The sequence below is a fragment of the Pelmatolapia mariae genome, linkage group LG10_11 (assembly GCF_036321145.2).
Source record: "Pelmatolapia mariae isolate MD_Pm_ZW linkage group LG10_11, Pm_UMD_F_2, whole genome shotgun sequence".
In the NCBI taxonomy this organism is placed as follows: Eukaryota; Metazoa; Chordata; class Actinopteri; order Cichliformes; family Cichlidae; genus Pelmatolapia; species Pelmatolapia mariae.
In genome coordinates, this window is record NC_086236.1 from 47900570 (window position 1) to 47928407 (window position 27838).

At 41.9% G+C, this 27838-nt stretch overlaps 2 protein-coding genes across 6 annotated transcripts; both read left to right on the forward strand.

Annotated features, from left to right (window-relative positions):
• Window positions 1-1913: 1913 nt before the first annotated feature.
• LOC134635743 (microtubule cross-linking factor 3) lies at window positions 1914-11247 on the forward strand. 5 transcript variants are annotated; one of them, XR_010094976.1, is made up of 13 exons: window positions 1914-2206; window positions 3304-4086; window positions 4324-4548; window positions 4680-4838; window positions 5490-5561; window positions 5897-6216; window positions 6443-6602; window positions 6903-6972; window positions 7192-7738; window positions 7846-7975; window positions 8088-8165; window positions 8300-8410; window positions 11139-11179. XR_010094976.1 is itself a non-coding variant. In XM_063485246.1 (13 exons), exons 2-12 carry the CDS (start codon window positions 3364-3366, stop codon window positions 8388-8390), a joined length of 2541 nt encoding a protein of 846 aa, XP_063341316.1. In that variant the 5' UTR covers window positions 1914-2206; window positions 3304-3363; the 3' UTR covers window positions 8391-8410; window positions 11139-11247. The 5 variants fall into 5 exon arrangements, 3 of the variants coding, with proteins under 3 accessions (XP_063341316.1, XP_063341317.1, XP_063341318.1); XM_063485246.1 differs by having other exon boundaries at window positions 8334-8410; window positions 11139-11247; XR_010094977.1 differs by lacking the exon at window positions 8088-8165.
• On the forward strand, window positions 10482-22859 carry mtcl3a (MTCL family member 3a). The gene is made up of 7 exons (XM_063485245.2): window positions 10482-10907; window positions 11127-11306; window positions 15461-15763; window positions 17574-18119; window positions 18382-18461; window positions 18677-20495; window positions 21448-22859. The coding sequence occupies exons 1-7, from the start codon at window positions 10482-10484 to the stop codon at window positions 21682-21684; spliced, it is 3591 nt and encodes a 1196-aa protein (XP_063341315.2). The 3' UTR covers window positions 21685-22859.
• Window positions 22860-27838: the final 4979 nt, after the last annotated feature.

Sequence of the window (27838 nt, forward strand, 5' to 3'; positions counted from 1 at the left end):
GTGCTCATACCAGTGAATGTTATGGGAATGAGATTTGGTACCCAAGAATATAGACTTGCAAGTTGGCATTTCTTCTGACAGGACTTTGAGACTTTCAGCTCACAAAGCATTTCTTTCCCATCCACAGCTGCATTTCAGTGTAGTTTAGTCTTCCTTTGGGAGTTAATCTGTGAGTCAATAAGTAAGTATTGTGTAACTATTGTAGAGATCATATTGTATTGTATAATGTTTGTACTGTACAGTACTGTGCAAAAGTCTTGAGAGGCCCATCTCTCTTTATATTTTGCTTCCAAACAGCCAGACTTTCTTGTAATCTTTTAAAGTGATCTTGAGCAGTAGTTCTACAGGCTTTCTGAAAGTCTTTCAAAGTTTTTCTTTGGATTCAGTGTAGTTCTTGTTTGTGGTCGTTTTCAGAGGAATGTTTTTTGTTCATTGTTAAGCCACTTAACAATTATTTACTTGGATGAAAATAAATAATTGTTATATATACACAGTATGCTGAATATAAACTACTTAAACAGAGATATGCTACCAAACTGCAAATCTGCATGTAACCAGGAGACAGGACACACTTTTACGCCAGTTATCACCTTCTTTTGTTTCACAAGGCACAGTTAGAAACCTTGACTGTCACATAAGTGCCTTGATGACGCAGACATCTGCCACTTTAATTCAAGTAAATAATTGAATATACCAGAAGAAAGAAAGAGGGTAGAAGTGGGGGAAGGGTGCGACTGTGTGACAATGCAAAAGGGACTGCAAGCCCCCAAACATCTGTCATCCTATCCTGTCCCAAAGTGGCGGATTTGCCCTGCTAGACAGCATTTTGTCTGGTGATTAAACTGTGATTACAACACAGAACCTTCTCTGTCTGTCTTTTTAAAGAGATATACTGTTGCAAAAGCCTGAAGTGACAGAGGCAAATAGATTGTTCAGACGTAGGAGGCCAAGATCTGTGGTTTGTGAAGCCTAGAAAACCCATGCCATAAAACCTTCAGAGCATAGCAAATCCCCACTTTTCAATCCAAGTCAATCCTTGGCTCTTCCTGCATACTTGTTATTTCACTCACTGTGGGGTGATGCAAACAACTATTCACCACTTTAGCTGTGTATCTTGGAACCATCATGCAACACTTCAGATATATATGTGCTTTCTCTTATCATCTATAAGGGAACTACTGATGCATGGCCAAGAAGGAAAACTTCAAATAACTGGTCAGATGAGTCTGGCCTTCATGGTCTGAGCCACTAATAACATAATCAAATTGAAGTTGCCTTGAGTTCAGCCTGTTCCTAAACAGAATAAATTACCCTCAGTATATATTTTCCCTGGGACTAACACACTAACCTGCTTTCAACCCATTTCCATTTTCTCACAACACACATCCAGAGAAATTTTCTGGGAGAAATGGACAGCACACAGATTTCTGTGTGCAATTTCTCATTTACTCCCCCGAAAGCAGTACATGAAGGCTGCCTCTATTCTCTCCAAGCACTAACTAGTCTGACTCCTGGGAGTGGAAGAATTTTGTGCATCAACTTCGGTTTGGGAAAAAAAAGGCAGCTGCCAAGAAGACGTCATATGGGAACTACCAGTGTAATTAATGTTTTAAACACCACAGAGCTAAGAGCTCATATGTATTCCGCTTAAAAGCCACAAAGGGAAGTGTGACTTGTAATGTATAACCAAAAGTCTAATAAGCAAACAATGTTACACATTTGAATTTGAATATTTGCTTATTTTATGGAATGTTGTTTTTAAGTATCTGTACAGTATCTTACTGTATATGCAAATATACATCATGCTGCATAACAAAATATATATATAAATGACGGGTAAATGATGCTTATATGCTTTTAAAATAGCAGACAATCATACGCCCTGCATGTGCAGACAGTCTAAAAAAATTAATGATTCAATACCAGGTTAATATAATGCTGCTAGAACCTGTGTCCAATCATAATTCAGAGCGAGGCGTCGAAAGCAGGACAGACTGAGGCTCCTGCCTTCTTCCAATGAGAGGAGCCCAGCTTCGTTTCCGTGCAGTTCGGCCCCTCCCTGCGATGATGTAATGTAATGAATATTGAAACAGGTTGCTCGGTGGTCGGGAGGCGCTCGAGTCAGCATCTCTTCTGCCTCCCCATCATCACTACCCTTTAGCATCCGACAAAAAGAAGAAGAAGAAGAAAAAAATCCCCAGAAAAGGTAAGAGATGGATTTGAAAGTGCATAATTTCCACGTGGTGATACCTTTTTTCTTTGAGTACTCAGGCGTGTTTTAGATGAATGTGGGCAACAATAACCTGTATGAAGGGCAAATGTCTGACTGTATTCCACATTATGTTCTCAGGCAGGCCTCCAAGGTGGGATGATTTACACTTGCTGCTGCTGTTTGTTTGTAGAAGACACATCAGGCAATACATGAGTCTGTATGAGCTGTTTCTTCCCTCAGTTTGGACTGATTTAGTATTCTTTAGTTTTTCGGCGCTAAATAGGAGACTGTGAGGCAACCAGTCGATTCCTGGTCCATTTAAAACTGAAGCAACAAAGAGAGAAAAAAGCATGAACAATGCCAGCTGTGTAATAGCTTAAAAAGGGCGTTTTTCTTTTATTGCCTCTGACACTTTTGCCGCTCATCTTCCATTCAAGTAATGAGTCAGCGGGCATGTTGGAAACGAAGAGTAAGATGATGGCTGACAGGAAACAGCTATCTCCGGATGAGTGTGAGGGTGGTTCTTAGTGATCCATCACGAGGCTGGATCGCCCTTTGTTTCTTTCAGGGCGCTCGGGGATCAGATCAGGGGCCACTCTGAACCGGCTGTCTGTCAACTGAGCAAGTAGCGCTGCTTAATTGGCTGGCTGCTGTCTAAGGTTTAATAGCCAATGACATTAGGTTACATTAACCTCGCTCTCTCTCTTTTTCTCTCTCGCCCACTTCCCACCCGTTGGGTGCGTGTGATGTAAATGTGGATTGTCTAATTACCCGGCCGAGCTGCAGCTGATCTCAAACACATCTCATCTAGCAGGGTCTGTATGACTGACTGCTTAATCAGTGGTGCTCACAACACACCTACTGGCAGCTTTCCTCTGGCAATGGTGTAACCTAATTAGCCTTGCCTATACACGGTGATCCGTGGTGCCTCCCGGTGAATCTCTGCCAGTTTTTTTTTTCTCCAAATTTTATATATTTTTTTCCCGCAGGCTTTACTCCAAGAGGCAAATTATTTGATCGACCTGTAGAGCATTGTTCTTCAGCCTACATCCTCTCTATCTTTCATGTCTAAAAAGTCAATTGTCCCCCAGGTACAAGGATACTGGTAAAGGGGATGGATGTTGTTGATGATGAGCTGATCCTCTGACACCATGATGAACCCATCATCTGCCGAGTCGCCGCGGCAGCCAGACAATAGCAGCCGGAAGCAGCAGCAGCAGCGATCGTCGTCTCCGGCTGGGCTAAAAGACGCTGCTTCTAAAACTACGCAGAAGGGCAGCAACCCATCAAAGCCCATCACATCAAAACAGGGTGGAGGAGGAGGAGGGGGAGGGAGAAGTAGCCGAGGTCATTCTCCAGTCTCCACGGGCAGGGAGCGGCAGGCCGGAAGCGCTCCTGCCACCAGAGGCGCGACTGCTGTCCAGCCTGCTGGTGCTGAAAATCCGACGCAGAGCAGGCCCGCGGCGGCGGCAGACAGAGGAGCCGTCCAACCAGCAGAAGACGCTTCCTCGCCCTCCAGAGCTGATCAGAACCGCGTTGTCTCCGACCAACCCTGCGCATCCAAATCCCCCAAACTGAGGAGCAAAAATCCGAGGGGAGGGGAGGCAACTAGCAGCAAAAAGAGCTCGAAAGGCACAGTGGGCTGCGGACCCGGCTTCTGGAAGGAGGGATGCTTGCAGTCCGAGCTAATACAGTTTCACTTGAATAAGAGTTTAGGAAAGAAAGGGACAAAGATGCAGGCGAAATCAGCATCTCCGCCGGGCTCTGAGCCCGAGCTGTCCCCCGAGCGCGACAGTTCGCAGGTGGCTGCACAGCCAGACCAGAAACTACATGAAGAGCTGGAGAGACTGGAGGATGAAAACGAGGATTTGAAGGTAATGCAATTCTACGCCAGGGTTTAAATTTTCTTAAATAATAGGCCATGGTTTTTCTATTCTTCTTTTTTCTTTTGGCGTGTTCAACAGTCGCACTTGTTGTATTTGCACACTTACTGCATGATCACCGCTGGTGTAGTGCTGCTGAAAACTACATATTTATGGAAGTGTCAAATTTACCGAACAGATGCTGGATTCGATTATTTCATTTCGCATTTCATTTCCACGTTTTATTAGAATGAAATCGAGGAGATGCGGGCAGAGATGGATGAGATGCGGGACACCTTCTATGAAGAAGACGCATGCCAGCTGCAGGACATGCGCAGAGAGCTGGAGAGAGCCAACAAGAACTGTCGGATTCTCCAGTACAGACTAAAGAAGGCTGAGAGAAAGAGGCTCAGGATCACAGAAAGTGGCCAAGTGGATGGCGAGCTGCTTAGAAGTCTGGAGCAAGACCTGAAAGTGAGTCTTTGGATATCTACATCATCATCATCATCATCTAAATTAATGATCAAAACAATGACTGAACCTCCCTCCTCTTTTTATTTTCCTATATGCTTTTTTTCTTTATTCTGTCTTGACTCCTCTCCCAGGTGGCAAAGGATGTGTCTGTGCGCTTGCACCATGAGCTGGAAAATGTGGAGGAGAAGAGGACAAAGACAGAGGAGGAGAATGAGAAGCTTAGGCAGCAACTGATAGAGGTGGAGGTCACCAAACAGGCCCTGCAAAATGAAATGGAGAAGGCCAAAGAGGTGAGAAGCTGAAGGCAGTGTGTCTTCATTTGTTTGACTATCTGTGACAGTTACACAATGCAAATTGTTACCTGAACCAAAAGTTAGACTATAAGATGCCATTTGAATATCACTGGAGAAAATGTGAAGGTGAGGTTGAAGAGCAGGGTTTATCAGGCAGTAATTCTTAATATACTTTCAGAGTTTTTCCACAGATTTCCAATGAATGTATGAGCTCCAGATTAAAATGAGCTACAATGTAAGTAAAATAATCCAAAACAAAAACAGAAAAACCTGCTTTGGGTACTCGGGGTTTATAGCAATATAACAGCCAGGTTCGTTGTCAGTGCAGCAGCTCTACTACCCTGCAGTAATATTACATATTTAGGACAAAATGTCTTTCTTATGATGTGATGTGTAAGAAATATTTATATTCACAAACCAGTTGTTTTTGGGTGTTTTTCTTCAAGGCTCTAAAATAACAACTGCACAGACAGCAGCGTGCTTTGAATTTGAATATCTTACCAAAAACATTCTGGAGGGCAAGTTTAAGCAGTCCTCTTTTTCCATTAGCGAGTGTTCAGTGTTCCATAAATCTGGATGATATCACTGCCCTCAGTAAGAAAACGCCAAGCTGCCGCTGATGGTGATGTAACCACTGTTTCCCTGCAGCTCTCACTCAAAAGAAAAGGCAGTAAGGACGGGCAGAAAGCAGACAGAAAGACTCCACAGACCCCAATAGAGGTGAGTCAGCAATTTATAAGATTATAAAGGTATAACCTTTGGCTGATATGTTTAATAAAGAGGTTATTTTTCCTGTGTAAATCTACAAATGAAAAATAAATGTGATAGACTGGCTGGATAATCATATTTTATAGTGAGTAAAAGTGACATGGAGTAACATCAAACCTGGATCTTGGGTGTAAATTTTTAAGCAGGCTACCAAAGTCATTAGAACACCAGAGAAGCTATATTGCTACTGTATTGTCTCTGGTTTGTCTAAAAGACTTAAGACGTACTTTATTTATCTCAAAAATTGGGAAGTTACTGAATGAAATAAATGTTCCATCTGTTCACAGGAAGAAAATGAAGATCTGAAATGCCAGCTAGCTTTCATCAAAGAGGAAGCCATCTTGATGAGGAAAAAGATGGCAAAGATCGACAAAGAGAAGGACCGACTTGAGCAGGAGCTCCAGAAGTACCGGTCCTTTTATGGGGATGTGGACAGCCCTCTGCCTAAAGGTGAGGCTGGAGGGCCTCCCACCACCCGTGAATCTGAGCTGAAGCTCCGTTTACGCCTCGTGGAGGAGGAAGCAAACATCTTGGGGCGAAAGATTGTGGAGCTCGAGGTGGAGAACAGGGGGCTGAAGGCTGAGCTGGATGACATGAGGGAGGACAGGTACTTGTCACTCATTCATCAGAATCCTGATGCGTCAACCAGCAGCTTAGTGGAATGAGATGATAACTGTTATGAAAAGAAAAACTGGGGACTGAGGAACCTTAAATATGTAAATTCTGACAAAGATAGTTATTGAAATTATTTCAGGTTTGACTATGTAGAAGCTGGAAGAGTAAAAGCACCCGACGTCCTCATTAACACTGCTCGTCTGCTCTTTACCCCCTAGTCTGGCAGCAGCTGGAGTGGATGGCTCTAGCAGTGGAGGTCAACAGAGCAGAGAGCAGGGTGAGGCTCTCTCAGAGCTCAGGCAGCAGCTTCAGCTGGTGGAAGACGAGGCCGAACTTCTCCGCAGGAATCTAGCAGATGTGGAAGAAGAGAACAAAAAGGTAAAAAAATATATATATATTGTAAAAAAAATCTACAAAAAAATTGAAACATTTCTGCAACATCAAAAACAAACAAACATTTTTTGCAGTAACTGCGAAAAATGTAAATATTAAACAAATTAAAATGCTGAGAGCTTTCTAGCACCAATTTTCATGAAAATTGCAACAGACTAGATCTAATACTTGGCATTTTTAATTTTAGCAACATAAGATGGCAAGTGTTTCCTTGTTTTTCTTTTGGGTAAATTACTCTGATTGATGCTAAACACACATCAGGATAACACTGAGTTTCCTCTTCAGGTGACAAGTGAGCTCAATAAACTTAAATACAAGGCTGGGTCCCATGAACCTGGATCAAGACACGGAGGAGGTTTGTATGTTTTTTAATATTCTAAATGGCTGTCATTGATGTTGTAGCAGGAGTCAAGCAACTGCACTGCAAGTAAAGAGGCATCTCGTCTTTTTAAGCTTATTAAATCTGAACCAGGTGAAAAAAATGTGAAAAAAAAAACAAACTCCAGGAGCTGCACATTCAACCCTAATTTGAACTAATGTTCCATTTTCCATTGTTGCATTATTTCAACCCCAGGAGGAGCTGACCCTGCTAAAGTGGAGGCTCTCCAGGAGGAGCTGAAAGCAGCGCGTCTGCAGATCAACGAACTGAGTGGCAAAGTTATGCAGCTCCAGTACGAGAACCGCGTGCTGCTCTCCAACATGCAGCGCTACGACCTGGCCTCTCACCTGGGCATCCGTGGCAGCCCTCGCGACAGCGATGCAGAGAGTGACGGAGGGCGGGACGACGACACACCTTCAGCCTCGGCTTCCTCCCCTCGCCTCCTCCCACCACATCGCAAACGCGAGGGCCCAATTGGAGGAGAGAGTGACCCAGATGAGGTGAGAAACATCCGCTGCCTCACCCCGACGCGCTCTCTTTACTCACCTGTAGATAGTCGTTTTTTATCCAGAAGCCTGAAGGACCGGCAGCAGATGATAGACATCCGCATCGAGGCGGAGAGGCTGGGTCGGACCATTGACAGGCTCATCACTGACACCAGCACTATCATTTCTGAGGCCCGAGTATATGTCACCAATGGGGAGCTGTTTGCTAGGTTGGATGAGGATGAGGAAGGTGGCAGGTAATTGTTACATGAAAAAAACTATCACAGTTTTGTGTGATCACTACACTGTCGTAGTCTCCTCCAAATTTACCTGATTTTGAAAGTCCAAACTTGTTCTTCCTCAGGATCAGAGAGCATGAGCTGCTGTATCGTATCAACGCACAGATGAAAGCCTTCAGGAAAGAGCTGCAGAGCTTCATAGACCGCCTGGATGTCCCCAAGCAGGACGACAAAGAGGCAGAGGAGCCACTTTCTGTAAGCTGATAAAAACAAGAGTGACTGTCACATCCCCCCCCCACTTTTCTTCTTCTAATGCTCATCATTCTTCTCTTCACTCCCATTTTTCCTTCAACTGCCATCGCTCCAGATGTTTCAGCCCATCATTTTGCTGATCCTCATTCTTGTTCTGTTTTCCTCACTGTCTTATGCCACCATTTTTAAACTGGTATTTCTTTTCACCCTGTTCTTTGTACTGTAGAGCACACTTTCTGCATCACATTATGTTTATTTTTTATTGCTTCTTTTTTTTTAACATATTCATTTATTTCACTTTTTGTTATGTTGAACACATTACGTAAGGTCACGCAAGGTACAGTTTTTTTCATTTTCCAAGTATGACCCACTCATCTGTTCAGCTGCTTTCAACATTCCCTGGAGACCACACACCTAGAAGCGACAGTGGAGTTTTAGGTGAGTATGTCATTCAATTTTCCTACTGTGAAAACCTGTGATAGAATTCCCTTCACAGGCCAATCTAGGTTTAAGATGAGCATATCTGATTCTTTGAATCAGAAAGAAAAGCTGTCTGAAAATACCTGTGAGGGGAAAGGTTTACCCCGAGCTGTGCACGTGCCTTATTTATGTGACTACAGGAATAAACACACATCTTTTATGAATACACTGTCAAGTCTGTGAAAATGCACATAGGCCTACACACACTCAAGCACCCTCCCACAATAACACTGACACTCATACTGTAGGACTACATCTCCTGCAAGTTCTTCTTAGGCAGCTGTGCTGAGTCACCACCAAATGTCAGCCTAATGTACAACAGATCATCCACACAGTCACGGGAAGTATAACAGGAGCACTGTCATTTTACCTGCATTAGTGTTGCACTGAGAATCTTACAAAATGCCTCTGGGTGAGTCTGCAAAAGCATACCGTTGGTGGATCTGTTTATCCAGCGGACCTGACCACCAGGACGGGGGCGGAACCGGTCCACTGCTTTCATCCCACCGGTGGGATGTTTTACGTCACATATTAGGGCCAGCTGTAGAGGGAGAGAGGAGGAGAGACGTTGAGGGAAAAGGGAGAGAGAGAAAAGGGGGATTTTATTCCAGTTAATGAAAGCATAAATTCAGCGGTAGCCTCTCGCTCTCCGATCTTTTTTAACTGAACCGCCGCATTCCAGTTACTTCAGCCAATTTTGCTGGTTGAAATGAAATGTGTATGTGTGGGGGATGAGGACATTCACTGCAACACTCGGGATTATCAGAGGAAAAACAGGTAAGAGCGCAGTGTTCGGTTAAGCTGCACGTGCTTCGTATTTTTGCGCGTGAACATAGCATACTAACACAAACGCTATGTAGTGCATGTAAATGCACTGTTATTTCGCCTGCTAATTACAACGTTAATAATAAAAGCAGCACGAGTTAGCCCACGTTTTACAGGCCTGAAGTTACAGACAAGGCTAGAGTCACAGTGGTAGCTCTGAGGATGAATACAAACACACCCTTCGTCCCTTTCCTCGTGATAGTCACCCCCTCTCGTGCTAAGACAGCGGATGAGAAATGGCTAAGAGAGAAGAGATGGGCAGGCTTTGTTTACTGGGGAGGTAAGTTTCTTTTGCAGGAGTTTAAGATATCGTGTGTTAGTATTACGCTAACAAAAAAAAAGTTTCAAAAAAAAGAAAGAAGGAAAAAATGTGCGCCGTTTCTAAAGAGTGAAGATTAGCTGTTTTTAGCTAACAGTGAGGTGATTTGTTGCCATGGGTACAGCACAAGGTGGCACCTCTTGCGACGTAATTAGAGGAGCCCGGTGTAGATTAGAGCATCTCTTTTACTCCTCAATACCCCTGCAGGCGCCGTTCAGCTATTTGGCTTTAAGGGTATAAACTCATGGTTACAGGGGGTAAAAATACTCCGCAGCTCTTACATCAGTGCACTCCACGATATATTTTTGGGAGCTTCTCCCATTCGCCTCAGAGTGGTTACTGGGTGTCTTGTCATTGCTTGCTCTGGATTGTCGCCTACAACGTCTCTGTGTGTGGGGCAGAGACGCGGCACGGAGCTGAGCGTCCCGGGATTTATTTTTTTATTTTTATTTTTTTAAACATGTGAAATTAAAAACAGCGCAGGGTTAGGACACAGCAGAAAACCTGCACTTTATTTAAAAGAGAGAGAGAGAGAGAAAATACCGTAGGGATTTGCTGCAGAATGAGGGCTTAACTTCACCCCAGTGAAGATATGGAAGGGACTCGGGCGTCCTGCGTAAGCGCTGCTGTGACTGTTCACCCGAGCGCTGCTGTGTGGCCGACGTGGGATTTGATCGGGTTTGGATAACTTTTTCTGCCACTGGTCACCACTTGAAAAGCAGCTGGAGTTTACGAGAAAGCATGCCGAACTATTTGAAAAATGTTTCCTACTTATCCCATACGGAGAATCGATGGATCTACTTAAAGATTTGCTTTGTGATCGTACTCTAACAATCGATCCAGTCAGGTTATTGTTTTAATGTGTTCTTTTAATGCACTTGAGAAATGTGGAGCGCTTTTGTGAACGGCGCGGGGCTGCACAGTGGGGGCGGTGCTGGCGGGGGATACGTCCCTTCTCAGGGATGGGAGTTTGTCCCGTGCTCCAGGATGGAGAGGACAGACAGAGGCAAGGGAAAAAATCGCAACCCGCTGAGGAGGATCTCTTCCCCACCCACCGTCTTCAGTCAGATCTACGACACGCAGCTCGGTGCTTCCCCCGCAGGTGCAGAGGGTGAAGCGGGGTCCCAGCTTGAGATTCACAGGGGGCAAATGTGGCCAGGTCCAGAACCCCAGCAGCAGCAGCAGCAGCGGGAAGCCCAGCATACACGGCTAAAAAAGAAATTTGAGGATCTAAAAAAGCGACACGTACATGACAAAGAAGAATGGATGCGCCAGAAGGAGTCATTGTTGAGAGAAGTGGCTGACATACAAGTAATTGAGAACATTACCACTCGTCTGTCAGCTATACTAAAATACGAATATTTTGTCAGTAGCACACAACTATAAATTGGTGTATTTAATATTTAATGTTCTTAGATTATTCTTTGGAGTGAAATTGAATGTTTAATCTTTTGTTTGTGTAACCAGCTGTCTGTTATCAAACATCCGTTCTCTTCTGAGTTCTTCTGTGATTGTAAAAAATAAAAAAATTGTTTCCTGCAGGGAGGGGAGAACAGGAGGATTCTGTTGGACCTGAAGACGGTTTTAGAAGACGTGCAGGTGGAGGTGAAGAGAGAAGAAGAGAAGAGAACAGAACTCCAGTTGCAGTATACCAGAGACAGATGTGCATGGGAGCTGGAGAAAGCTGAACTGAAATGCAGGATTGCACAGGTAAGTGAGGGATGATGGTGACTTTATTTTTAGTATATATGTACACACACAGACACAGCTTATTTTAATAATTGCATATTTTCTTGTGTTTGCGCATGGCTGGCATTCATTGTGGTGTAAATTGGACTTGCTGCCAATATGGCAGGGTGATAAGTCACAGTGGCTTCTATCCAACTCAAGCCTCAGCTCAGACAAAAGATTTGCATGGAGGAGACAAACTTAGTTTTCCCACCGAGCCAGAAACCAACACCAAACTTGGCTTTCAACTGCTGGCTCTGGGAAAATGAAACATTAGCCTGTTTTGGCAAGGGATAGCTATTGTTAAATGTGGTGAAAAAGGACAGAAACTACTTGAAGTTAAGTTTGCATACCAGTGCCATGCTGTGTTGGGCACTGTATGGATCACTTGAATGACCATTCACAGCTATTCTTCAAAGCAGTGTGACTTTAGGGATTTAGCATTTTTTTTCTGGTTATATCAGAAGATGGATTTATTTGGCCGCTTTAATGCCTAAACCTTATGAGACTTGTTCTTCCTTTGTAGATCAAAAGAAAGGATGAAAACTTTTCATGCTGTGAACTCTGTTAATATTAAGACTTAACTGCACGCTGACTGCTTTGCATGTCTCTTTGCTCGTTAGATCTGTAGTTTCTCTGTGATGTTGTGATGGCAGCAGCTTTATCTGCTAGTTGAGCCCCATATCATTCCTATCACAGACTTTAAACTGATTGAGCTCCTTCTGAGTGAAGTCATGAAGCTCCTAAATTCTATAACATGGTGATAGAAATTAAGGGGTTGCTGCAATGATACTGCTGAGAAGTCTGACAAAACCACTCGTGATGTAATAACACTAGAATTAAACTAAGTTCCAGGGATTTGTCAGATCACACACATATGGTTTAACTATCATAATGTAGCTTTTCTGTATGTGAGTAGAGAGCAGACTGTGACTTCTCAGCTCTTCTCTTTGTCCCCCAGGGCCTTTTCACAGTGTGGTTGAAAAATAGCCAAATAAAAACGGACATTTACTGTTCTGCTTTGTGTCTGTAAAGCTCAGTGAACCAGTGTGAGAAAGACAATTCAGTTTCTGCAGAGCATACCATGATACCAGAGAAACACACATACACACTGATGTTTTCACCAAGATGCTGTAAATGTACTTATCTGTATTAGAGACCGTTACCTGCCACCTGAGAGCTTTTTTTTGGCACAGGTGTCTGTCAGTGTCTGTCCTTGGTATATGTTTGCAAAGGCCTCATAGTAGTTTGTGTCATAGCGTTTTGTGTTTGTGTCAAATGAGAGTATTTAGAATGTTGCCTCTCATGCACACTCACAGTTTTCTGTATGGATTGCACAAACAGACAAAAGTGAAATGTGACATGCTGAGTAAGATTTACTCCATTGTAGTTGTTTGTCTTGATGCCACATCCTGCCACAGTTTATGCTTTTGGGCACATGTTTACCAAGAGTAAAAATAAGGCCGCTCTTAAAGATCCAAATCCAAACTATTTACAGCAGAGAACTCTACTAACTGACTTGCAGACTTCTAATTACCTTGCATATCAAATAGGGGGGGGTGTCTATTGTTTGTTTCACTCTTTTCACTTCTATGTGAACTACTGAACTAAACAAATGTTAGTTGTCTGTGAAACACCTCACAAAGGTTGACAAGAATGAATGCAAATCAATGAGTGGAAGTCAGCCGCACAAACTGGGTGTAGCTTCATTTCACTTTGAAGTGATATGTGAACAATTTCGGCATGGGTGACAAACTCCTCTGTCATTTTCAACATGTTGGTTTCACTGTGCCAGAAGCAGAAGTATCAGTTTTTTAGTGAGACAAAGCAAACACATGGTGTACTAAAGGGCAAGAAATCGCTAGGGCGCTTTGAATGTGACTTTTGATTACGTTGATGACAATCTATAATAGTAATGAAATGAAGAATATTTATACATGTCACTCTGTGCATGTATGTTTTAAAAACTGCCGTTAAATGCATTCGACTGAGTCATAAAGTTAAAGTGGTATCAACTGAGCTCTTTAATACAGTATGCTGCTAGCTGAACAGCTGTAGGTGGTGAATCATAAAGAAGCTGCAAGATTTAGCCATATGAGTAGTTTTTTTAAAGTTTGACTTCACTGATATGTTTTGTAGATTAATTGCTGTACCAGAGATTATGGGCTCCAAGCCAAAGTGAGTCAAATAAAGGGCTGCAGTATTTTATCAGCAGTTGTATGTTTGTGCTCATATATTCATATATTAAAGGCACATAATTTTCTTTGGTGGGCTTTTGTATTTTGTAACTGCTATATGTTGTTTCCAGATACCAAAGAAGCATCCAGGGTCCCAGGCAGAGGTCTTAGCCCAGATATTTCCAGGCATATTTCCCTGCATGCCACTGATTTATGAATGCTGCTGGCAGCTAGGAGACATCTCATTCTGCTTTAGCAGCCAACGCTCCCTTCTCCCTTTACCCCAGCTCCCCGCCTCCCCTTGGAATGTAACATTGTACAAGCTGTGTGTTCGCTATTTATAGTGGGTCACCCTGGTGACACAGTTACCTTTATATACCCTGTGTGCCATACAGTGACTATCAGGGTGGCCAAGAGTAGTTGGAGGTTGTGTATCAAAACTGAATTTAAGGATGTGAATGAGTATGTTTCCTTGTGCTGGAAGAAATGCTGGTAATCTGCGTCTCTGTTTACATGTTCCTGCAGTATTTCCTTTATAAGACAGTTTGACTTCCTTTGTCAATCATTGAAAACTTAGCTTGGCTCTTTATTGTGACTCCAAGCATGTTATTTTTGTATTTTCACAACTTGTTTACATGTAGATGTTTAAATAGAGTGTGGACAGCACCCATCATCATCCATCTCTAATTGTGGAGAATTTTGAAAAGAGCTACGGGCAGATTGTGTTGACTTGTTTTCCTACTCCATAATTTGTTGATCCCAGGCCACAGGCAAAAATAACACCATGACCGAGGTTTTTGGTTTGTGTCTGCGGATAGACACTGAAATAACGCATTTGTGCAAGCTTATGTATTCTCTCCCTCTTTCTAACAAACACTACATACAAACTCACACACGCACATGCACACACACCCAGGCACACTAATATACTGTATGCACAGGCGTTGTCCTGGGCTCTTTCCAGCACCAAAGCCATTTTTATTTTTTTTTATTTTTTTTACTAGCAACAAAAATGCACATTTGCCATGGAATGCACAGATCTGTGTACTGAAACACTCCCCTATCCTTAGTTCTGTAAAAAAGCACATTCTCTACATCAGATGGGTTTTCCCCAACACTGCTATATTAAACTGAGAGGCCACCAGTGCTCTAGTGTTTGTTATTTTCAGGCTAAGTCAGTTTTCTCTTTCTATCCTTTTCTCTTACAGTTCATAGTTTTGCGAGATTTCTTTTCATTCTCAGTAATTCAATAACATACTTTCAGTGTCCATGTTTGGCTGTTCAACAGGGAAAATCCCAGGGGAAATGCCCATCCTATCTTATTTAAAAAGGACCTTTATTTAATTAAAACAGAAAATTCAAATTGAATCCAATAAGATTGGCATTTTAGTAATGTTTTCAATGCTATTTGCATTGAAAGGAATCATGGTTGTATCCTTATTTGTGTTAAAAAACCATCTTAACACAAATAACTGGATTACCAGACTGTCATTTGACTGAGGTCACATCTGCAGACATATTTTCCTGTGTGTGAAAATGCCATATCCTGCACTGTATCCTGTGTTCGTTAAGTACCATAGAAAAGAAAGTTGAACCCTGAACCTATGAACCTGTGTGTGGGTTCTTACAGGATATTTTCAGTATTCAGTTTTTTGTCTTTCTCCCTCTTCCTACTTGTGAACCCACTCACACTTATCCCCATGGTGTATTATTCCCCCACTTCCTCCACCTTCTCTTCCTGCCCCTCCTTCATTCTCTTAATTCCACATTTAACATTTTCTCCTACTCCTGCCTTGCATGTCTTGTCATCTGGCTTTCATCCTCTGGTTCTCCAATTGCAATTTATCCTTTATCACGACTGTTTTCTACAATGTCTCTCCCACTCTTTTTCTTTCTATCTCCCTGCTAACTTTTTTCTCCTCCTCTGCAAACTGTGCACTCCCTGTCTGGTTCTTTCAGTTGGAGGGTAGAGAGGCTGCTGGATTGGTACGTGGAGGGGTCCAGTCAGCAGCAGGACCTGGCTCTTCAGCTTCACGGTGCACTCGAGAACAGCACGGTGAGACATCGACGACCTGCAGGGAGAGGGAAGAGCAGCAGAGGATCCTGGCAGATACATATTCTACGGCCATGGACCTGCGCAGCCGCCTGGAGCACAGTGAGAGGGACTGGTTGAGAGAGAAAGCTGAGCTGCTGGAAAGGTTTGACGTGGAGAGAAGGGAGTGGGAGAGCCAGCTGAAGGATATGCAGAAGAAAATAGAAGAGGTAAGATGCTCTGAGTGTGAAGGTATGTCCGCATTTCATTGGATTTGTGGTTAAAGGTGAAAGTTGTCTTTACAGTCACAGTCAGGGCAATTTTGTTTTGCAGCAAGTTTATATAACAGTAAACACAACAACAACAAAAGCTTATCACAGAAAAAGTGAAACATCACACCAAGTATGCAAAAATTACAAACATTGTACAGTAGTTGTTGAGTAGTAGTTAACTTAGCCACTTTTAATTGTCCATCCATAACAGGAAATTATATGATGTATGGCTTCATATAGCTGCTACAGTGTGTAACACTTCCCTCCTTCACATCCTGTTCACCATCAACTGTGTGAAAACATCCTCCCCGATCATTACAACGGAGTTTGAGGAAAGAAAGGCATTGGAAGAATTAGAGCGCTCTGTTAGTCCTCTGGACTCTGAGACAGGCGAGAGGCAGTGATTAGGACTGTCAGTGACCTGGAGTGCTGCAGTAATGAACTCCTCCATATGTAAACATCTATGTTAGACAAGTCTGCAGCAGTCAGAAAAATTACTGGTTTCTTATTTCTATTTGGATAATAGAGTGTGCTGATATGGTGCAATTGGTCCCACCTTGGTGTGAAGTTATTCACACTTTTCTAAAGTGCAAATTGACTAATTGAACACAAGTTTAGGAAATCCTTGATCTTTAATGTTTAGAAGTATACCTGTTTATGTGAGAACAGCAGAAAAGGTCATTGGTGCCTCACTTCTGACACTATTGGACATCTACAACAAGCACCGCATCTGCAGAAGTCTGGGCATTGCAAATGATCCCACTCATCTTTTGTGCAGTCTGTTTTCACTTATACAGTCAGGGAAAAAGGTACAGGACCATTCGCTCAAGGGTCACGCTCCTGTTAAACAGGTTTTGCCCCTACATCAATCAGGCTGCTGAATTAGAACAATAGACTAGACATTACTAGCTGTTTACCATCCTGCTATTTTGCAATATACACATTTTTATTTTTGTTTAAATGTTGTTTTGTTTTTATGTAGTTACATAAAGTTGAGAAATTAAACAAGTGGATTGAAATCTGACATGCCCAGAAAAGCAGATTAGTGTTTTTTATACCCAAGTAGTTGGACAGAGAGCAAAAGCACTGGAACAATTTGCTATGAAAAGAACATGTGGCTCTAATTTGCCCCCTTGAGACCAGAAAATTAGAGACGAAAACAACAGAGGAATAAAGAAAGCTAAAGCGCAGTAGTCCCATCTAGACATTGCATGATGGGAAGGGAGCCTAGTCGGCATGAATTGCTTACTATTTTAAGATTTCCATGGTAGGAGGCCAAAGGTTATCCAATGTTATTTAAGAGAAGTCTTTGAATGTTATTTTCTTTAGTCTGCTGTGGTCTAAAAATGTTCATTAGCTGTCTTGCCTGACTTCTCATCATTTAACGTGAAGTTATTATTATGCATAAGCAGTGGATCCAGAATTTTACTGTATAATCATATGGTGCCATTTATAGTCTTCGCACTGCTTGAGCCTTTCATGAACTGTTTTATCTGTTATATTTAATCTCATCCTAAGGTTGAGGTTGGAGTATGCTGTAGCACACTAGTCTGCTAAAAGATGCATTCTTGTCATTAAATTAATAATATCACTGGATAAAAAAAATCTTACTACAGATATTATTTTTCAAAAATATTTTCATTCTAAATGAAATATTTGCCTAGATTAATAACAATATTGCATTTCCTTCACTATTAGAAACCTGTTAACAAAGTCTGTCAACATAGCTGTGTAAATTCTGACCTCTATTTCCTCTTCTCATCTCTAGCTGTACTGTGAGGTGAGAACCAAGCGAGCAGGGCCTGGACTGGACAGTGGCAGACCGGATGCCGCCAGTGATGCTGTGCATAGACTCAGCATCCGCTCCACCAGCACAGGGTCGAGTCTTCTCAGCGATAACTCCCACTCGGAGCCACTCAGCAGCAGCAGTCAGTCAGAACCAAACAGACATCCATCTTTACCTGGACTTTATCACAACAGAAGCGTCAGTGTTGATGGTGGTTGCGGTAACAAAAACAGTCACCACTCCTCCTGCTTCCAGAAAGACAGTCTGTGTGATTTTATAGTTGGTAATGAGTTCGCTCGGAGCCAGTATTCACAACCTAAGCTTGTGGATGTATTGAAATCTGCAGGGACTTGGCAGCAAAGCTCAGTCACTGATAATAAGGAAGATGTGGATACAGCAGAGCTTGATGCTGATTATCACGGAGCCCCAGAATGTGGAGTTAAAAAGGAAAATGTTTGTAAAGGCAATGAGGAAAGAGGCCTGAGCGACGGCAGTGACAAGAAGACGAATACGATTGCTCTTAATGCTGTGAGGGTTTTATCTATTTTTTAATTTGCTATTAACTCTAACACTAGATATATTACATTATATTTGTCACTGGTGATGTTAAACAGTATACCCTTACTCTGCCCTGTACCTGTATTTTAGTCATCACTTGGTGACCTTTTGCAGATAATCCTCTTTATGTGCCATACCACCAGCTCTAGGTTTTAGTGATAAAATACTCTGGCATTACACATTATTCATCTTGTCTCATTGTCTTTCTTTCTGCAACGTTTGTCTGTTTCAGGCTCTCAAAGAGATTGCCCGTGTAAGTGAGGAGCTTTGTAGTTACCAGGATGAGATCAGAAAGAAGAACGGAGATAAGAGGTAAATCCCTGTTTTTATGTTAACTCTCTGGCACCAGCATAGGAGTAGGATAATCTGTGTCTGCTGAAGCTCACCATGTACATAGTGTCAATGCCATGTTTGTTTTATTGCAAAGTGTAAATACATTACATTTCTCTTCAAACTTCAGATGTAAATTGTCTAGATTGATTTTGTAGAAAGATACTGGACTCAGTTTACACTTTATTTGCTTTCAGGAATCGATCTGAATCTCTGTGCCTATCTCAGGAAAGTGACATACTCTTTGGCCATAACGAAACGCGCCTAGATGTGGATGAATCTCCTTGTGACCTCAGCCAGATCTACGATGATCTCCTGGCCTTGGAGAGGGAAAATTGGATCACTTTGTCTCCAGGTAACACCTGGCAAGTAAAAAGAGGGCTGAGTGAATCCTGGACAACAAAGAACACTGATCCAGATGGCTACACAAACACACAGACAAGCCATGGAGTGCACTCTGAAATGGATACAGCAGCCCCACCCATCCCTCCTCGGACCTCCTCCTGGAATCTGAGCACTCCCACCCATCCGGACACAGAACTGCACATCCCTGAATCTCCAATATCAACTGTGAAGAAGTGCCATAGTCCCTGCGCTTTAGTGGACAGAAAGTGTAGCAGCCCATCCATTGTCAGGAAGTTTGGGGCTATGCTACAAGAAAATGAAGGAAAAGTTTTTGTAGATGGTGTGGTAGCATCGTGCTCGGTGCCTGCTAACTCTAACTGTAATATGGCCTGTTGTCATAACCGCTGGTCCTGTGATACAAGCAAGTTCACTAACAGTAAGTTGTCCACATATGGATCTGTGCAGAAAAGCTTCTCTGAAGTCAACATACGGACTACCAGGAAAGATCTGTGTTCAGATTACGGTCCAGGTGTTGGAAATTTAAAAGGTGCTGAGGCACAAACACCTCCAACTGTCAGAGAATTACCTGTAGAGTTGCTCCTGTCCTCACCTGTCAGCCCCAACCTTCAGGGGTCCAGAAGAAACATAATGCTGGAACAAAAAACAGCTGAGTTCAACCGAACTTTATTTCAGGCAGAGATGGGCCGTGGGGTAGATGGAGAAGACAGTTTTAATGCAGCAAATACCAGCTCAGTGGGTTTCCAACCGGTCCATACAGAATCTGAGGTTTTACCTTCCAAAGAGACTAAGTTTGAGCCACATTTTACTGATGCAACCACTAGCATCATGGGTGTGCATCCTGAAGCAACTGTCTCAGAGTCTGCAATACAGAACCCTGAGGTCCAACCAAGGTCAGTAAGATGCACCACTAAACCAGAGGAGGCTATTATAAAGCAAGAACCTCCTTCTGTACTTTCAACTGTTCCACCACAGGCAGTTCTTAGAGAAGCACCAGTACCCTCTCATAATCCTGCACACCATTGTGAGGTCAAGCACAAAGTTAGAACAGCAAGCAGTCCTTCGAAGAAAACACAACACAGAGGAGCAACAGAGGGTCTTTTTTCTGAACCGGTCTTGCCTGCAAGTACTCAGCCAGCTCAGCCTGTGGATGATTCCAGCTCTAAGAAAGAGAATCCCCATGGAGCAAAGGCTCAGCCAGTCAGAGCTGCTGTTTCACTCCAGCAGCTGTCTGCTGAGAACAAACAAAGACAGACGGCACAGCCAAGACATGTTTCAGGGTCTTCCTGCCAGTCTGACTCCTCCAGACCTGGGCCTCGAATAATGAATGACCATCCGTGGAAACCCCTCACTCTTGCTGCATACCCGAGGCCTGAGGGATCCAGGTCCAACTATGGAGCAGTTGAAAGAATTCTGAAAAATTATGAAAGTGCAGCTCGGGCACAACAGAACGAGATGCATTCTAACTCTAACCCATTCTTCAGTGCTGCACAGGAGAAGAATGCCACAGAACTGGACATGCTGAATGTGAACCCTCTGCCTTTACCTCTTACTTTGAGACACACACAGAGTGCCCCAGTCATGCACCCCAGTCATGCACAGCTAAGCAGCCACAGTGCCAGTGGTGTGAAAGAGATACAGCTTGTAGTGCAGGTGGGTGGAGCTCGACAGAATTATGCACGCTTGTATTAATGGAAATGCTTTTTTCATTCAGCAGATCTTCACAATGAAGATGTTAATATAAAGTAAGTTCACCTGAAGAAAGTCTGCAACTGTGTATTTAAGTTTGAACAAAATCTATTTAAGTAACACTATATTTTTGGGGCCAGTTATACCAGTGGACCAGGAAGTTGTACATTTTGTTCTGTTCCATTATGAAACACTAGGCAATTACCCTTGACTGAGGACAGCTCCAGTGGGAATGTTGTTTATTTCTGGTATGTGCTAAGAGACAGAGGCAGGCCAAAGCCTCCATTATAATCTGGGCATCTGGGCCATTCCATTGCTTAAAGGCTCTTAACAAAAGGAACTGGCAGTGTGGTATATAAAGTTTAAAAAAGGGAGGTCTGTTCACCCTCACTGGCTTGTCTTTCATCTTTCAATGGTTCTATAGTGGAAGTGTTTTTCTGGCCTTTGTGTTGAAATTACAGAAGTATCTGCAAGAAACCAGCTGACTAAATGCCCTTGGCAGATTGCAGAGTGGAGTGAGCTGAAGTGATTATGCTTCTTTCAAGTCATGCAAATGTTTAAGAAATTGTGCAAGTAATTATCAGCCAGTTTTATTTGACCTTGTGAAAAGAACGTAATTGGAGGCACAACTGAGGAGCACTACCCAAGATGATTCTGAAGTGCTTTTAAATCGGTTCAACTGCAGCATATGTAAGATATTCAGTTTCACTTTCCCCTCGACCACCATGTGTGACTTTTTCACATAAAAATGCTTTATTTTAGTGTTCCTGTTTGAAATGTGCCTGTTGTTTTCCCTAGGGTCAAGAAGACAACTAATGGAACACATGACAGAATGTAAAGTATCTAAGTGTGTGAATTTGATTGAAGACAGGACGGTGTGATGATCCTAAATGTTAATTCATTTTTTTCCTCTCAGGAAAATGAAGAGCCTTCTGTCTTTTCTTCCTCCACCCACAAGAGCTTTTCAAGACCTGCCCGCCCAGCCAACCGTCGTCTCCCCTCGCGATGGGCCAGCCGCTCCCCCACTTCGTCCTCCTCCACCTCATCCTCTCCCTCTACCACTCCTGTTGTGCCTCCATCCATTCCCCTTCAGAAGCTCTCCTCTTCTTTTACATACTCACATGCCTTTCACATTGAGACTATCATCATTTGATCTTCACTGTGTGACCGAACCAACCAGAAGCCTTGAATAATAACCTCTGAATTTTGAACCTTTGCTTTTTACTGTTGTATATAAAAATCCAGACTGCCTCTTAGCTACTACAGACTAAGAAGTGCTTTAGTTGTGAGTTCATCAGCGAACTCTTAGAATGTATGGTATCCAGTGGAGCCTAATTGACCAAGAAAGGTAAGAAAGTGTCTGAAGCAGCTTCAGTAATTCAGCAGTATGCTCTGATTAATCTGCTAGGAATCATACCTTACATCCGACGTTGAATACATCACCTTCCAAGGAATAACACAGCCGGCGTGTCATTTATTTATATTAACCATCTGAAAGGATAATCTCTGCTCAGGTCTGGATTCTAGCTTTGACTAGTGTAGCCTTGCTAATCCATCAACAACAGACACTTCCCTTCTCACTCTGATATATAAACTGTATTTACACATTGAAAGTGATGTTGATTCATGATAAAGTGGTTAAACCAAGTAAAATCCAAAAGAATGTGTTTACAATGTACTTTATTTTGTATTTTGCGTGCATCGTGTTTATGTGCTTTTTTAGCACAAAGTGTGATATTACATATACAACATGTAGCATCATGTTGATTTCAGAGATAAAGACGGTGGATTTTCTTTTAGCATTACTTTCTCCCAAACAAAGCAGTGTCAGTTTTCAGCCTTCTTGATCACTATCTTCAGTACATGCCTGGACTGTACCTTGCCTGTGACTAAAACACATTGCTTTACACTTACTTGTGGTTTTATTTTTTCTTTAATAAGCAAAAAGAACATTTACTTGATATCAACAGGTTAAATGTGAGGTTTTTTTTATAACTTGGTACCAAAGGCTGATTTATTCAACATTTCCTCTTTTTTTTTTCAATTAAATGCATTGTTTGTAATTACATTTCTTTTGTCCATCCACTTCTGATGTTTTCTAGAATTTCTGTCAAAACTCATTCTTGAGCTCCTGCTTAATTGCATAACATGGCTAAGAATGCATATGAAATACATAGAACAGCCTTTTTCTCTACTTTTCCTAATTCTGAATGGTCACATATCAGGACATTACTCAGCTGAGTAGTACAGTATTTTTGAGTCAGTGGTAAATCATGAAAGTGATGCCTTTGCTGTTCATTTTGTGTAATAAACATAAGGACTCGGTGATTTCGCTTCTCTTTTCACATGACATGTCAGAGTGTCTTTGTAATATACCTGTAATATATCTAGGATATGCTATATGTGCTTTTGTCATGCTCTGTTTGTTAGCGACGTTTCTCAAAATTGTTGACAGCTTAAACCGTGTTGTGAAAGCAACAGACCAACATAACACAATATTAGAGGCATGTTATTATACAGTAGAATAGAAAAAAATAATAAATTGACTAGTCCCATAAACAAACCCTTTTATTTGACGTATTTAATATGATAAATATGTATAAGCAATGACTTATAACAACAGTTGTCTTGTGGCACTATATGTTGCAAATTAAAGACTCCACAATATTAGAGAGAAAAACCCAACAATCACAAAATCCCCTGTGAGTAAACTCATGATGATGGCGGGGAGGAACAACCCCCTTTTAACAGGGGGTTCTTCTTCATCCTCCCCTGAGTCTGACACAACCAGAGGCAGGAAAGGATAGGCATTTGTGACTGGCAGGGGTGGTGAGGGTAAAAAGAAGAGAAAAAAGAAGATCATAGGTAGATAAGGTCAAAACACAAACTACAGGAGAGGGCAGACATTGAGTAATTTATTTCTCAGAAATCAACCCATGCCTGATTCCCAGGTTGCATGTGTCTTCAAACCTTATCCTTGCACTATGAGCAATAATTTAGTACATTTTGGACATTGGTCAGACTTTGCGCATAAATATTTATGTGAGAGAAACCAAGTCACAGTGCATGACGTTTCAGCTCACAGAGATGAAGCACCAGAATCAAACGACTGTCTGGCTCCAGTTGCTTCAATCTTGCCGGCCAAGATCTTTGGTAACACTGTGATCTCTTCCTGTGAGTGCAGAGCAACGTGACATCAGGAACTGTCTGTCTGACACTAGACACTATAGTGTCAATGTGTAAGCACTTCTGTTCCCACCTTTTCTTTTTGCTGTTTTTTTTTCACATTCCTTTCTGTAAATATGTTTCCATCACATGGAGTAAATATGCATTTTTGTGTTTATTTTTTACTTGCCTAAACACAAAAACATGAAAAGTACCATGCTATTTATGAATGCCAAGGCTCTGTTTGGTAAATGCATTAGTTATGCAACTTCACACACTCTCACACACCCTGAAACCTTGCACTCTAGGCTGACTGAAATAACAGGTGCGACAATGTTGTGGTGCCAGAAATCCTACCAGGGGCTGATATAAATATAAATATTGTCATTCTCTTCTGACCTGCCCAGTCTAGGACCATATTGGCTGTCCGACCCTGTTTTACTATGTCAAGGTTGGGCAAGAGTGCACACTTGTGCTATCCTGTAGTCAGATCTGGAGGTTTCCAGATGCTAAAACCATTATATAACCAGTGCTCTTTATCCTGTTGCTGATTAAAATAACACTGAGGGAAAGAATTTAGAGAACAATCTGTATTTCATCAAGGAGGCAAAGAATGGTAACACTTAAAATTACCGTCACCAAGTGTTGACACATGAGCTATAAGAGTCTACTGGTTGTTCTTGTAATAGTTAATGGAAAATAATTATTGTCTTTAGCAAGCCTTTATTTGTAATGTTGTTAGTGAAAGATCAGAAAGATAAATATCAGAATTTTAATACTGGAGCAATAGCTTTTCCCCACAATTTATTAAGTCACTTAATTGTTTAAGTATAACAGTTTTTGTAGTTGTGCCTCTATACACCACCCCAGTGGATTTTGAATTAAACAATGAATATGTGATTGAAGTGCAGACTTTCAGCTTTAACTCAGGGCATTTGACAAAGATTTTGTATGAACCGTTAAAGAATGACACACATTTTATACACAGTCTCCTATTTTCAGAGGTCCAAAATATTGGGACAAACGACTGACCAGCAGTTTCACAGCCAGGTGAGGCCTGCTTCCTTGTATTTTTACTGACAAATGAAGTAGACATAATATCTGAAGTTAAGTCACATGAGTGTAGTTTATACCTTTTAACGTAATTTTAAATATGAGACCTAAAGAGATCTACCTGCAAGTGAGAGGTTTCTAATTAGGCTGAAAACGACAAATAAACCTATGAGAGAGATAGGAGAAACTCAACAACTTGGTGCATCGTTAAAAAGAAGGAATGCAATGACCAGCTCAGCAAGATGCCTGGAAGACCAAAGAAGAATACTAAAGTGCACAAAGAAAGTATTATTTCAGTGGATAAGAATAACAACTTTACAGCATCTAACCAAGTCTTGAGGAGGCAGGTGTATCACTGCCAAAGTCTACAAGAAAGAGACATCCTCTTGCAAATTGTTGACAACAAGGTGCAAACCAGTGATTCCACTCAATGCCAGCAAGGTCTGATTAGACCTAGCCTGCTGGAGGCAACATTATTATGTATGGGTATATATAGCAGCCAGTGGAGCCAAGTCACAAGCGTTTATTGATGATGTGACTTTTTTTAGTTGACTTTACTTTCTTCCATTCTACAAAAGAGGATTAGGGCCACCAGAAAAAAAGTGGGCACGACTTTCTTTTCTTCTTTTCCAGAATTCTGAGAGTAAAGTCAGAATTCCGACTTTTTTCTCAGAATTCTGACTTTTTTTTCTCAGCATTCTGATATTTTCTCAGAATTCTGAGAAAAAAGTCACAATTCTGACTTTAACCTCAGAATTCTGGGAACCCCCCAGAATTTTACTAGTTGGATGAACTCAGAATTCTGAGAAAAAAAAAATCAGAATTCTGAGAAAAAAGTCAGAATTCTGACTTTAATCTCGGAAGAACTCTAAGAAAAAATGTCAGAATTCTGAGAGTAAAGTCAGAATTCTGGAAAGGAAAAAAAAAAGCCCGCTCTTTTTTTTTTGGTGGTCCTAATCCTCTTCCATACCATTCTCATTGAACCCCCTTCTCTGGTAAAAGAGAAAATATACACACAAATAAAGAAGGCACATGATCATTTAATACACATCATCATCATCATCATCAAAAAAAGAAACCAAATAAGTATCTATCAACAAATCACCCACTTAACTTAAACCATAATAGACTTCTTTCCACTAAATCAAAAGCAAAATACAGTTGTTTCTTATAGTACAAATATAAATGAATTACATCATGTAAAACAAATCTATGATTAATTGTAGAGTAATCCACCCTAAAACCAGCATGCTCATCTCCCAGAAAACGCAGTGCAGTTAAATAAGACAGCTAGGTTAAACTACTTCTGACTGCTGACAGAAAAAGCAGGATGAATTGTGAAGTGTACATGGTAATACGCTCTGCTCAGATTCAGCCCAATGTTGCAAAAATCAGATAGAGCTTCACTTAGTAAATGGAAAATCAAAGCATACTTTAAAGCAACCCAAGGTTTTCTCAAGGCAATGAAATTGGATATTCTTCAGTGGCCAAGTCAATCTGATATCAACCCAAGAGCACATGCTTTTCCATTATTAAATAAAAAACTGAATGCAGACAGACCCACCACAAACAAGCAGAAACTGAAGGTGGCTGCAGTAAAGGTCTAGCAGTGCAACTCGAGCGAGAAAATGCAGCATTTGTTCTAGACGTCAGGCAGACCTTGTCTGCAAAGTTTTTTCATCCAACTAGTAAAAAGGTTGTTTGTCCAAAATTTTACAAGATTTTTGTGAAACTCATGAAATAAAGATGAAAGCCTGCACTTCAGCCACATATTGAACACTGTCAACATTAAGCATGTCAGAAAAAAAAAACAACTTAGGATTTCTTAATTGAGAAATTTGTGAGTTGTAAAGAATGTAGTCTGCATAAAATTTGGTTCATAATGTGTTGTTTCAAATTCATGGTACACATTACAATAGGTGTCTTTTTGTCTGCCAGTGTTTCAGTTGCATCTTGAATGGTCACCTCCCTGTTGCTGCCTCCACTGAAATGTATCCACAGCCTTTCCAGAGTCTCTTGGCACTCTGCCGTCCACCCCCACAGACCTCTAAGCACTCCTCACAGGAAACCTCTGGGCCCCAGAGAACCTCTGGCACCTGCCAACCTGCCATTCTTTGTGCTCTGAAATAAACCCTTACAGGCTCTTATCTCATCTCTGAGTGTAGCTGAGATGTTACTCAGTCTATGGGACCCCCTATTAAAGGGGATTGTGCTCTATATGTGGACAAAAAACAAACACATATTTTAAGGATATTGTCGGTCAGATTTCCAGGAATTGTACCTAAATCAAGGTAATGTCCTCTGAGTGTGTATGTGTGTGTGAATGTGTGCCGGTGTGTGTGTTTCCTTATCTTGATGTGTTGGTATAGAGCCATGCTGACTGCGGCACATTCCCCAACTTCCTGTGGAGCCCCAGACAGCTGCATATTGATCAGTACACTGATGCATCAGTTTGAAGGCCACATACAGTAAACACACGGCCACACACTGAAACACACACAGACATACAGGGCATGCAACAGCATTTGTGCATACATATAGGCAGATGTGAGAAATGTATCCCTGCCTTTCTCCCATTAGCGAGGCTATAATTTCAGACAGCCTTCCATTATCAGTCTGTGGCTGCATCACTGATATCCAGATGGATAATAAAACAGGCTAAAAGGGCTGAGCAGACAGTGACTGAAAGTAGATGAGCACAGTTTGAAAGATGGAAGATACCACACCAGGCTGCTTGTTTATCACACACTATAGAGAGACCAATGTGTATGCAAATTGCACAAAGCCACGGTGTCCTGTAGGTTCTGCACTTCACACAGTGATATTTATGGACAGGTTGCAGGTTAGCTGACCAAGCTGAATGCACTATGCAGAGCAAGAAAGGGAGTCAGCGTGTCTGGAATGCCTTCCTGGGAAGAGTCCCACCAACCTTTTTGAATTCCTTCCCCACTTTTAAATAGACTGGAGAGGGGTGGACTTTTAAACAGAGTTGACTCTATTGCTGCCTTGGTTACAGTGCAGTGTATCCTTGTTGATGACCTTTTTACGTTTGCACTATGACTGTGTCTGACTACAATAAACCATTTAGG

What these genes read in the sequence shown, in the direction of transcription:
- LOC134635743 (XM_063485246.1), top strand. Translation starts at nt 3,364, where the DNA reads ATGATGAACCCATCATCTGCCGAGTCGCCGCGGCAGCCAGACAATAGC. An exon ending in ATGAAAACGAGGATTTGAAG is followed by an intron (nt 4,087 to 4,323) that starts GTAATGCAATTC and finishes ACGTTTTATTAG; the next exon opens with AATGAAATCGAGGAGATGCG. An exon ending in TGGAAGAAGAGAACAAAAAG is followed by an intron (nt 6,603 to 6,902) that starts GTAAAAAAATAT and finishes TTTCCTCTTCAG; the next exon opens with GTGACAAGTGAGCTCAATAA.
- mtcl3a (XM_063485245.2), top strand. Translation starts at nt 10,482, where the DNA reads ATGTGGAGCGCTTTTGTGAACGGCGCGGGGCTGCACAGTGGGGGCGGT. An exon ending in ATACGATTGCTCTTAATGCT is followed by an intron (nt 18,120 to 18,381) that starts GTGAGGGTTTTA and finishes TGTCTGTTTCAG; the next exon opens with GCTCTCAAAGAGATTGCCCG. An exon ending in AAGAAGAACGGAGATAAGAG is followed by an intron (nt 18,462 to 18,676) that starts GTAAATCCCTGT and finishes ATTTGCTTTCAG; the next exon opens with GAATCGATCTGAATCTCTGT.